The sequence below is a fragment of the Rhinopithecus bieti genome, unplaced genomic scaffold (genome assembly GCF_001698545.2).
Source record: "Rhinopithecus bieti isolate Rb0 unplaced genomic scaffold, ASM169854v2 scaffold_2339, whole genome shotgun sequence".
In the NCBI taxonomy this organism is placed as follows: domain Eukaryota; kingdom Metazoa; phylum Chordata; class Mammalia; order Primates; family Cercopithecidae; genus Rhinopithecus; species Rhinopithecus bieti.
In genome coordinates this window covers 1352362-1365232 of record NW_016803819.1, presented here as the reverse complement: position 1 = coordinate 1365232, position 12871 = coordinate 1352362, and the positions used below count along the sequence as shown (strand labels likewise).

At 42.9% G+C, this 12871-nt stretch overlaps 1 protein-coding gene across 18 annotated transcripts in view; it reads left to right on the top strand.

The window, feature by feature from the left end:
* The window catches only part of APBB2 (amyloid beta precursor protein binding family B member 2), a 430702-nt gene that overhangs the window by 296046 nt on the left and 121785 nt on the right, over window positions 1-12871 (top strand). For 11 of the 18 annotated variants that reach the window (XM_017854485.1, XM_017854539.1, XM_017854521.1 and 8 more), the window contains 3 exons: window positions 2700-2762; window positions 3140-3225; window positions 3323-3383. In XM_017854485.1, coding sequence (XP_017709974.1) covers window positions 2700-2762; window positions 3140-3225; window positions 3323-3383 — 210 coding nt within the window. Of the gene's footprint in view, window positions 1-2699; window positions 2763-3139; window positions 3226-3322; window positions 3384-6747; window positions 7006-12871 lie in introns of those variants that run through there. The other 7 variants (XM_017854599.1, XM_017854588.1, XM_017854581.1 and 4 more) reach the window with 2 other exon arrangements.

Below are 12871 nucleotides of genomic sequence, written 5' to 3'. Positions count from 1 at the left end.
ATTTGCCATCTAACTTGTGTTTCCATAACACGAGAGCTGGATTCTGACAGTCTTAGTACTGTTGTTAGCTTTTATTTTACAGATACCCTTATGTCCAAAGAGTAAATACATTAAAAATTTTAAAAACCACACACACATGCAGAGAATTGTTTTAATTAAGTACTGAAGACTTTTCTGAGTACTTGTTGTAGAAAATACTCTTCTTATACTCTCTGTAGTCTCAACATATAGGGTCTCTTGGGGATAATTTCTGAAATTCTTTTGTGAGGTAACTTTTTTTTTTTCCTATTTCTTTATAAATTTCTCCACAAAGACACAATTATCTTGAGTCTTCCTAATTCATCATCTGAATATCCTTTTTTAAAGTTCAACTTAACATCAAATATTGCTCACATGTAAACAGTGATGACAATTTGAGGCCATATAAGCTTGTTTTCTTTTGAAAAGAAATTCTAGCTTAAAATTTTATTTTGTACTTGATATTTCAGGTCCTTATCTTGTGTCCTTATTAGTAACCCTACAGTGATCCAAACCAAAATTGGTCACTGGCCCATCTGGAAATATGAGAAAAATTGGGCATCTTTCTCTCAGGAAAACGTACGTGTACAAAACCCCGCACCTGTTTCAGGGGTTCACAGCTCCTCTGAGCTAACAGGTTAAGATTGCCCTAGGTTGTTAATTTTCTCTTCATAAAGACTGAACACTGCTTCTGGGGGTGGAGTGAGGGGAAAGGTAAGGGAATGGGCAACATTCCTGCCCTTTATTCATTAAGAGAAATTTTTTTTTAAATAAATAGAGTGGTCTAAGTTCCTATTTTATTTTCAAAAGCTGTAGTTTAGGTGCCTAGACCAAAAATGAAAACGACACCACATGTGCAGTAGTAATAATGGGTCTAAATTTTGCAATGTCGTTGCTCTCAGAGAGGCTTGCAGAGTTTGGTAAGTGCATGTTGCACCAGGTGCCATGGCTCACGCCTGTAATCCCAGCAGTTTGGAAGGCCTCAGTGGGAGGATCAGTTGAGCTCAGGAGTTCAAGACCAGCTTGGGTAGCATAATGGAACTCCCATCTCAACAAAAAAGTTTTTAAAAATTAGCCAGGTGTAGTAGCATGCACCTGAATAGTCCCAGCTACTCAGGAGGCCCAGGCGGGAGGATTGCTTGAGCCAGGAGGTCAAGGCTACAGTGAGCCATGTTTGGGCCACTGCACTCCAGCCTGGGTGACAGAGTGAGACCCTGTCTCAAAAAAAATTTTAAATAAAATAAATGCATCTTTCGACACACAAGACATTTAAACTTACTTTTTATCTGCTTTTAGTGGTTTTTTAAAACTGTCAATGTTGGGAGTAGAAGTTATGGGTCAGTATTCACTTCTCATTTTCAAAGAACTTCAGTTGAAAAGTGATTGAGCTGAAAAGTTTTGATGATTGATTTCTTTTTTTTTTTTTTTTTTTTTTCTGAGACGGAGTCTCGCTCTGTCGCCCAGGCTGGAGTGCAGTGGCATATCTTGGCTCACTGCAAGCTCCGCCTCCTGGGTTCACGCCATTCTCCTGCCTCAGCCTCCCAAGTAGCTGGGACTATAGCCACCCACCACCACGCCCAGCTAATTTTTTGTATTTTTAGTAGAGACATAGTTTCACTGTGTTAGCCAGGATGGTCTCCATCTCCTGACCTCGCGATCCGCCCGCCTCAGCCTCCCAAAGTGCTGGGATTACAGGCGTGAGCCACCACACCCAGCTGATGGTTAATTTCTTATACAAACAGATTTGCCTAACTAGTCGGTAAAGCAAATTCACAAGACTGTTCCTGAGTTTTATTAGCCTTGCTTGCTTATTTCCCCAAATCTTAGATTAAAAATATTTGATTATTCACTAGGCCTAGTAGAAAGAAAAGACATTTTCTCATTGTCTGAGGTGGATGGAGGAGTTGTTTGGATTTAAAATCAGTTATTGCAAGAGCTCTCCCAACAAGGCCAAGCTTCATGCCTTGCACTATAATTATGTTTAGAAAATCATTTCATGATCAAGGATTAATTTGTGAAGAGGCTTTTGTAGCAAAAAAAAAAAAAAAAAAAAAAAAAAAGTAAGTAGAGCTTTTATAAATTAGAGGAATTTATGTTAGATTGTTTAGAGCTGTTTTTTGTTAGGTTAAATTTCCACCAAATGTTGATGTCAGTCTGTGTTCTTCACTAACCCTCTCTCCCCATCATTCTCCTTTTTTTCTTTAAATGAAAATATCTTGACTCCCAACTTTGGGGCCCTCAGCCATAGGCATGCCCTAGTTTGCAAACAAACACAGTACCCATCCCTCATTCCACCCCCACCTCCAGAAAACAGTTCTGTTTGGTTTATAGGGAGGAAATGGTTATTATGGAATTAGGTATGCTAGTTATTGAATACTTGGAATTATATTGTTTGCTTTTAAAATTACCTTAAGGAAATAACTTCACTGTCTGCTTCTAATAATGTTTAGTCATTTATTTGGTAAGTAATTAAAGCACCATCACTCTCCTGCCCTAGTCTTCAGGTGATAATCTAGACATAGAGGGTGTGAGCCAACAAGTTGCTGTTAGAGTTAACTTGTTCCCTAACCCATCTTGTGAATATCAATGCTAACAACAGTGTCTTGTGTTTTTTTTTTCTTTTCTTTTCTTTTTATTTAAATCAATGTGCTTTTTTCCTATGTGAATAATTATATGTCTAGAAACAGCCATGGAGTGATTTTGCTGTTCTGAATGGGGGAAAGATTAATAGTGACATTTGGAAGGCAAGTATATTGTCAGATCTTAGATCATTTAATATTTTATCCTTTCTGCATGGCTGTGGCTGTATATTTTTCTTCTTCGTGAATATCATGCATTCTGCAGGGACACAGTGATCGGGCTTCTTGCTAGGGGCATTCAGCTCACACTCCTGTTGCCTTTTTTTGGTGTCTCCCATTGTGAATGCCCCAGGTTCCCCGTTGTTTTGTAAGAACAGGCGTTTGCACCAGTCAGTATTCAACAGTCCTTGCATGCCTTTCTCTGCCTAAGCTCACATACACTCTCTGCCTCTTGCTGGGAAGACTTTTCTCCCGTTTGATATTTGAGGCAATGAATGGACTCCTCCCCCATTGTACATTAACAAGGTTCTGTTTTCCTCTAGGATTTGCATGCAGCCACTGTTAACCCGGACCCCAGTTTAAAAGAGTTTGAAGGAGCAACCCTACGCTATGCATCTTTGAAACTCAGGTAGGACATTAGAAGGACTGACCTGCTGTCAGTGTATAGCTTTGTGCAGACAGTTTGCAACAGAATTCTAAGTCCACTTTTCTGTTTTTCTGTCTAGAAATGCCCCACACCCTGACGATGATGATTCTTGTAGTATCAACAGTGACCCAGAAGCCAAGGTTTGTAAGAGACTTGCTTTCAGCCACCAGGTTATATTCTTAGATCCAAATAATGACTTTGGATAATGGCCCAGTTTTTACAAACCATCAACCCAGAGCCATTTAATAAGTAATTATCCCTCAATTCTCTTTCTTTCCTAATCTCCCTGACACTTGAAGAAAATCCCTAGGGTAAGTTAGGTTTGGGGGCGTTTCTAGAACCATCAAGACTCTGCCTATATCTCACTGCATCAGCTCTTTACACAATGTAATAAGTTACAATTATTGTTCAAATGTTTGGGCTTCAGAAGTCTTTAAAGATACACCAGGCTCTGTCTTGCAGAGCAATGGGAGAGGAGGCTAAACCGGTAGGGTATGAGACCCCTCCCACCTCCCTCCACCAGAGCAGCCTGATATCGTTGCCATTCCTGTCATAAACACAGATTGGAGAATTAGGTTTTATGATGGAAAACTGGGGACAGTGGGGGCAAACTTGTGTCCATTTTGTTTCTGGACTTCTGGTAGGGTGCTAACAGAGCCAGCTTTCCGGGCATGTGGCCAGTGCAGGTGCACAGGCCCCACAATGAAAAGGCCCCTGTGCGTGGGGATGAATGCTTCAAGGTTGCTGTCAAGAAATTCTTAATCTTTGAATTTGTATCTTAGAAGTCAAGTCCAACGGAACATCCATGAGGACTGGGCTTTGGATTACACACAGTCCTGCCACCCCCCAGTGTCCATGGGCGATTCTCAGCTTCTGGCCCCCTGGCATCCCAGGCCCTGCCAGACCTCCCTATCTCGCTCCCCACATAGAGATTCCTACTGCCCTCTACTGTGAAAGAGACATGGGTGTGAGCATGGGAGGGTTGGGGTCAAGTGCACACTCCCTGGGTATCTTGGGATGGAGCATGGTGGTGACCAACCCAGTCTGGGCTGGCAACACTGCTGTGTGTTCCGCAGGCAACTCAGTGGGGGTGAGCTTTTTGCCTACCCACAGTCCAGGCACTTAGCATGTTCCAGCACTGATGTTGCGATACATTTATGGGCCACCCATCTGTTGTGGGTTGAGATTGTGGGCCCATGGGAAGAGGGGATTCCTGGCTTGATTTCCCTGGCCCTGGTCAGTGCATGGTGCATCTGCCCAGCAGCTGATGGGAACAGGGACCCAGAAGCTGATGGTCTGTGTGCGTGTACCAAGATATGGGCAGGGCCCTGAGTGTAAGGGTTTGCACTTACTCTACAAGTATCCCCGTGCCTGAGGGATTGTGACATTAAATAGCAATTAAAAAACACACTAACGGCCAGATGCGGTGCCTCATGCCTGTAATCCCAGCACTTTGGGAGGCTGAGGCAGGCGGATCAACTGAAGTCAGGAGTTCAAGCCCAGACTGGCCAACATGGCGAAACCCCGTCTCTACTAAAAATATAAAAATTAGCTGTGCATGTTGGCATGTGCCTGTAATCCCAGCTACTCAGGAGGCTGAGGCAGGAGAATCGCTTGAACCCAGGAGGCAGAGGTTGCAGTGAGCCGAGATCACACCACTGCACTCCAGCCTGGGTGACAGAGTGAGTCTCCATCTCAAAACAAAACAAAACAAAACAAAACATCTTAACAAGCCAAGAGAAAGTATACGGAAGAAAGGAAAAACCTTTGTTTTAATAGTTTTTATAGCATCTTCCCCTGCTTTTGAGGAGGGGCTGGGGCTTGCATTTTCATTTCACATATTTCATTTTCATTTACAAGTTATGCACCTGAACTTCTGGTGCTAACAACCATGGAATTCCACCTTGTCTACTTCAGCACCTTCCCCTCCCCTCCTCTTCACCCTCCTGTGCCGTGGAAGGAGAATGAATCTTCCCAGATTCTTTTTTGTTTGTTCTGAATCCCGAAGCAGATCTGTGTCTACAAATAACATTGCAAATAGGTTTTCTTAGCAGTTAAGAGGGGAACACCATACAGGTTCAAAACCTTGACTCCTTTGCCAGAAACTGCCATATTGCCAGTTGGTTCTGTAAGTATCTTAGGGCTCCCAGTAAAATCTCTGCTGCTTCTAGTCAAGTCAGCTTCGTTCTAAGCACAGCCAGTAAGATGATGGTCACTCTAGAGCCAATGGCTTTCTGAGCAAGTCCTTGGGCTGCTCCTAACATGCTGGTCTCTAAAGATAAATTTTATGGTGAGGAACGCGGGTTGTGAACAACTTGCTTTGCTACTTGGTGTTTTACAAGTTGTATCAGCAAAGGCTGGAAGAGGAGCAGTGAGTATCTCTGTCCACCACCAAGGGCTAGGGCAGTGAGATATGTGGAGCCAGGGTGTGAAATTGACAAGGGGGAAAGCATGGAATGGAGATGGAATTGGTAATAGGAATAGGAGTACTGGTTCAATTAAAACCAAGTCAGTGGGTTGGGCTTTCTCTCTTTTCTCCTTAGGGCTGTATTGCTTACTGGATTCTTTATCTGCTACCTTTTTATTGCCAGCATGTCGATTTCAATGCCTGTTATGAGTCTGTTCATGTTAATAAGGAAGCTCAGCTTTGTCATAAGTTCCTAAAGCTGTGCTTAGTTCTAAACAACAACAAAAAATACATGCATTGTATTGTTTATCTGTGTCTTACTTTGTTCCATATAATATGTGAGGAGACCTTTAAGAACAAACAGTTTTTAAAAAAAAAAAAAAGGCACAGAAAATGTAAGAGAATAATCAGTGTATCAGTCTGGGCTGGAACAATACAGAGAGTAAGGAAAGATCAGCCTGGGGAGAATGAAAAACCCACAGCTTTTCAGATCACAGGATTTGCACAGCTACTAACATGGATTTGCAGGTGGGGTTTTCTGTGTGTGCCTCCTGGTGAACTTGGAGGGTTCCTAGCATGAAATGGAATGAATGCTAGGAAGGGCTCATCAGATCTTTTTTTCTTTTTTTTTTTTTTTTTTTTTTTTTGAGCGGGAGTCTTGCTCTGTCACCCAGGCTGGGAATGCAGTGGCACGATCTCAAGTCATTGCAAGCTCGGCCTCCCGGGCTCACGCCATTCTCCTTGCCTCAGCTCCCGAAGTAAGCTGGGACACAGGCGCCGCACCTCGCCCGGCTTAGTTTTTTGTATTTTTTAGTAGGAGACCAGATTTCACAACGTGTTAAGACCAGGATGGTCTCGATCTCCTGATCCTCGTGATCCACCCGTCTCGGTCCTCCCAAAGTGCTGGGGATTACAGGCTTGAGCCACCGCGCCCGGCCAATCTTAAAAGGACTTTTGCAAGCCGGTACAGTGGCTTACGCCTCTAATCTCAGCACTAAGAGCCCAGGAGTTTGAGACCAGCTGGGCAACATAGTGAGACCTTGTTGCTACAAAAAATTAAAAAAAATTAGCCGGGTGTGTGGCCTGTGCCTGTGGTCCCAGCTACCTGGGAGGCTGAAGTGGGAGGATCGCTTGAGCCTGGGAGGTAAAGCTGCAGTGAGCCATAATTGTGGCACTGCCGTCCATGAGAAGTCCATGAGTTCAGAGCTGACTTTAATGAAGACACATTGGAGGAGCTTCCGTCCCCCATGGGAGTCATTCCTGCCTGTTTTGTGTTGCCTGGGGGCCAGAGCCAGCACCTCAGAGGAAGAAGTGGCAAGACCTAGGCTTTCTGGATGTTCCAGCACCTTTGTAGAGTAAGTTATTCACTTTAGATGCCCCTTTACATTCTTTCAGTCCACCAAGAACCAGGGAACCGAGTGGCCCCTCCCCAAAAAAATCCTGACTTTAACAATAATATTTGATATACTATGGAATTCTAAATGTAGTCTGTGAGAAATGATTACTCAAAAAGTTTTTATAGAAAATATCTTCCTTACTCCCCACTTAAAACTTACATGCTGAAAAAAATAAAAATTATTTTCAGACTGTCAGGATGGGGACACTTCCAAATCCTCTTCAGCTACTCTGAATCTGGGCGTCTTAATCAGTTGTTCAATGAAACCTCTAGCAATGGCAATACAAAATTACCACACACACATGCACACGCACACACGCACACACATGCATATGCGCGCACACACACGCATACGCATGTGCACGCACACACATGCATACGCACACACGCACGCGCGCACACACACACTTCCCCAAAGAAGCAGTCTTTTTCTAACTCTGAAAATGTTTTTTGAACCTACCAAAATTTTACACAGTAAAGTTTTGTACTTGATAACCATGTATGTGTATTTGTATACAATTCTGAGTTCCCTGTTTAACTTTTTATTTTGAAATAATTAGAGATTTGTAGAAAAGTTGGAAATATTGAGTTCTCATAGACCCTCTCACCTAACTTTCCCTAATATTAACTTCTTCATAATCATGGTACATCGGTCAAAACTAAGATATTAATATTGATATCATTTGCTATAAACTTTATTCACATTTTCTCATTTTTTCCACTAACATCCTTTATCTGTTCCAGGACCCAGCCTAGGGTACTATGTTGCATATAGTGAGCTCTTGAAAAATTATTTCACATGCTCCTTCCCTGTAGCCCTCGGCTTGGTCACTCTTGATTCCATTATAATAGCTCATTTAATTAATAGCACTGTAATGTGTCTAGGCACCTGCATCCATAGGAGCAGTTTTTCCCCACTACAGAGTAGAGCTACAACTTCATAAAAACAGATGACTGCTTTTTCGTTTAAATTATTGTTTTGGTATAGGTTGCTAAAACTGGTATTACTGGGGCAAAGGCTATCAGTTTTATTGCTTCTGTCACTTATTGCAAAATTACCTTCCAGAAAGCTTGTAGCAGCATATAATCCCATCAGTAATATCCCTAGAGTACTCCTCTTTGTCCACATCCCAGTTCACTCTAGGCTTTGTCATTTGTATTTATTTGTCTTAGTTTATTGCGTGTGAGCTACTAACCCTTAATTTTAAAATTTCCCCTTATTGGCCAGGTGTGGTGGCTCACGCCTGTAATCCTGGCACTTTGAGAGGCTGAGGTGGGCAAATCACAAGGTCAGGAGATCGAGACCATCCTGGCTAACACAGTGAAACCCCGTCTCTACTAAAAATACAAAAAATTAGCTGGGCATGGTGGCGGGCGCCTGTAGTCCCAGCCACGAGGGAGGCTGAAGCAGGAGAATGGCATGAACCCGGGAAACGGAGCTTGCAGTGAGCTGAGATCGCGCCACTGCACTCCAAGAGCCTGGGCAACAGAGCGAGACTCCGTCTCAAAAAAAGAGAAAAAATTTCCCCTTATTAAATTATCATAGACACAGGACATTTCCTATGAAACTCTGTTTCTGTCCATTCCTGGCTATTTTTTCCTCTTATTTTTCTATGCATTTTAAAAGTAAGATTTTTATTCAGAAATAATTATGGATTTATAGCAAAGTTGCAAAGATAGTACAGAGTTCTCATAGCCCCTTCTCCAGATCGCCATCATGTTGTATCCCTACAGAATCATAGTACATTTGTCGAAACAAAGAAATTAACATTGATTCAAAAGTATTAATAAACACTGTATTCTGATTTTACCAGTTTTTCTTCTAATGACCTTTTCTGTTCCAGGATCTAATCTAGGATGCCATATTCCATTTTAGTCTCTATGCATATAGTCATTCATTCATTCGTTCATTTATTTATTTTGAGATGAAAGCTCACTCCGTCGTCCAGGCTGGAGTGCAGTGGTGTGATCTCGGCTCACTGCAACTTCCACCTTCTGGGTTCAAGCAACTCTCCCGCCCCTGCCTCCCGAGTAGCTGGGATTACAGGTGTGCACCACCACACCCAGCTAATTATTTTTAGTAGAGACAGGGTTTCACCATGTTGGCCAGGCTGACCTTGAATTTCTGATCTCAAGTGATCCACCTGCCTGGGCCTCGCAAAGTGCTGGGATTACAGGCGTAAGCCACCGCACCCGGCCACATTTTTAAAAATTATTTATTTATTTTTGAGATGGACTGTCGCTGTTCTTGCCCAGGCTGGAGTGCAGTGGTGCAATCTCAGCTCACTGCAACCTCTGCCTCCTAATTCAAGCGATTCTCCTGCCTCAGCCTCCCAAGTAGCTGGGATTACAGGCATGCACCACCACGCCCGGCTGATGTTTTTTTTGTTTTGTTTTGTTTTGTTTCTCTTTAGTAGAGACAGGATTTCATCATGTTGGTCATGCTGGTCTTGAACTCCTGACCTCAGTCGATCCCCCTGCCTCGGCCTCCCAAAGTGCTGGGATTACAGGCATGAGCCACTGCGCCCAGTACCCCCATCCATTTTTTTTAACTTCAGAACTATCTGCTTTTGTGATCTTACACATTTTCTTCAGTTAGTTCTTTTTCCATTTTATGCCACTTTTCCATGGAAAATGTTTTAAAACTTTCTATATCCAAGGCTTTTGTAGATGGTTGCCCCTCACGCGCATTTGTTAAGAAGACAACTCCTTGGCATGTTTTAGGCGGCCAGGTAGCTTGCACTTCTCAATTCCCATCACCCGCTGTGCTCATCCTAGTTTAATATCTTAGATTTGGAATTTAGCCCTTTTCCCGTGGCACATGGCTGACCAAATTCTTGATTAACATTCAAAACCCAGTTACAATCAAATTGTAGAAAACTTAATGCTTTGAAAACTATTTACTGTTTCGTCATAGTTCTTTTCTGTCTTTTGTGTAACTCCGCTCAGACTTCTGTAAGGGAGATGTTCTGCCACCTGGTGGACAATACTGAAAATTACATCTTTAATGAAGAGGGGCTGGGCAGGGTGGCTCATGCTTTAAATAATCCCAGCACCTACGGAGGCTGAGGCAGGCGGATCTCTTGAGCCCAGGAGTTCGAGACCAGCCTGGGCAACATGGTGAAGCCCTGTCTCTACAAAAAAATGCAAATATTAGCCTAATGTGGTGGCATGCGCCTGTAGTCCCAGCTACTCGGGAGACTGAGGTAGGAAGATCACCTGAGCCCAAAGAGGTGGAGGCTACAGTGAGCCATGATCGGCCATTGCACTTCAGCCTAGGTGACATAGTGAGACCCTATCTCAAAGAAAAAGGGGGCAACATTTCATCTGGAATTAGAATTTCTTTTGCTTGGAAGTACCATTAGAGCCGATCTAATGGGCCTTTATTTTAGAGGTGAAAAAAATGAGTCATAGAGTTATTTGTGATAACAACTAGTTCTTGGTGAAGATGGCATTTGAAGATGGGTCTTCTGAGCCTCCGACCGCTCCATCCTGCTGTCTCTGTCTAAGTGTATAACAAGTCATTTTCAATATATTTGTGAGGAGAAGTTTTGGTATTGTTTTAGAACCTTGTTCTTTGAAACACATAATTAAGGAAACGGGTAAGGAAGATTATGCTGCTCCAGATATTATATTCTCTGGGTTTCAGTGTCCTCATCTTTCCAATGAATGTGTCATCAAATTAGAAGTCATTTCAGGTTCTGAGAAAATTTCAGATTTCAAATGAAATGTGGTAGCCTTCATCTGTGGCATCTGGAGATGAAATAGTCTATCTGTATTTAAGTCTAGAGAAGGAAAGAGAGAGTGCCATGAACCAGGACTGGCTCTTCTTTCCTGAACACACTCTGCATAGGTGCCCTCCCCTCTCTGCCAGGCACTTAACGTGCAATTTTCCTGCAAAAACAGGCATTATAGTTATGTTTCCATATTGTAGATAAGAAACTGATGCTTACAAGACATCAGTTATTTATCACACATCTAGTAACTGATGGAACAGGGACTCAAACACAGATGCATTTGACTCCAAAGGCAGGGAAAGTGTCACGCCCACCTGTTCCCAGTTATTGCTTCTCTCAGCTTTAAGATCATTTTGGGGCCAGGCGTGGCGGATCACCTGAGGTCAGGAGTTCGAGACCAGCCTGGCCAACATGGCGAAACTCTGTACCTACTAAAGATACGAAAATTAGCTGGGCGTGGTGGCACATGCCTGTAATCCCAGCTGCTCGGGAGGCTGAGGCAGGAGAATTGCTTGACCCCGGGAGGCAGAGGTTGCAGTGAACCTAGATCATGCCACTGCACTCCAGCCTGGGCAACAGAGCAAGACCCAATTAAAAAAAAAATCATTTTGGCAGCCTGGGTATTTGGGGTTGGAGTAGCAGGGTTGTTGAAGGTGGGAATGTGTGAGGGAACTGGAAGGTCAGTGCTTGATGACAAACTCCTTCTCACCCTCATCCAGACTTGTGGTCCAATCTTTTGTGGTGCTTTTCACATGTTACTGTACCTGTGGGCAAATTCTGATTCATTTGCTCTGGAGTGGGACACGAAATCGCATTTCTGTAAAGTTTGCAGGTGATACTGATACTGCCAGTCTACAAACAACACGGAGTAATAACACTATACAGTTGGAAACCTGATAAAAATAAGGCACCAATTTTGTGCAGCTTCTGCAGGGGAGTACACATCGTCTTTCTATGCAGTATCTTCTAGTTCTGTTATGGCCATTTGCAACCAATTTGCACCTGCTCAGGAACTTTTTTTATTGGCACTGGATTTTGTGAAAGCTTTGTGTGCCTCCTTACTCTTCTGTTATAACTTGCCTCAGATGGAGAGGAAGAGGAAGGAGACAAAACAAACCATTGGGTAGTAGGTTTGACGGAGCTTTCTGAACTGAATGGTGAATGGACATGAGATTCTAATATTCATCTGTGAGCTTTATTTATCTGTGCCCTCCCTTGGTTCCTATTAGCATAGATTTTCATGAAGTAATTATATTAGCAGCTACTGACTAGCACTAATAGATAAGCAGGAAGTAGTAGGGAAGTACCTTTTCTCATTCAGATTTATTTCTGGTCTGTGTAGCAAATTCATTATCATTACTTAGCATTTATATGGGATTTTACAGCTGCATGTAGTTCTTATAATTGATTTTTATTCATGTGGTACAGGTTTCTTCTTTCAGAAATCCTCATCTGTGTGGGAAGTTTGGGTCTGATTTGCATTGTTGATTCATTCATTGAGTCAGAGACATTTATTGAATGCTAAGTGTGAAAGGAGCATACATACTTAATGTATGGTGTGGTTAAGAGTGTGGGCTCTGAACCAACACTGCCCAGTTTAAAGCCAGGCTCTGCTGCTTACTAGCTGGATGACCCTGGGCAAGTTACCTACCCCCTCTGTGCCTCAGTTTCCTCATCTGCAAAATGAGGGTAATGATCGAGCCTACGGCTGTTACAAACATTGAATTGACATATTATAAACACTATAAATACACATGTAAAGGGCTTGGAACAGTCCTTAGCATATAATAAGCATTATGCACTGGCCATTATACTGTTCCTACTACAAGAAGGAATGAATATGGCCCCTGCCTTCAAGCAATGGAGAAGAAACAAGCAAATTCAATGCACTGTGCCAGGAGCTGAGCTACTGAGTCATGGATGGGGGTTGTTCCGGGGCCATATTCCATGGCTGGGTGAAAGGGGTGACTTGGATGGTTTCCCAGGAGACGATACCTAAGCAAATAAGTTATATGAATTGTCACTGGAGTTAGTAATTCTCTCTCCCCCCGCCACCATTCTTTTCAAAAACTGTAAGTGCGGAAGCTT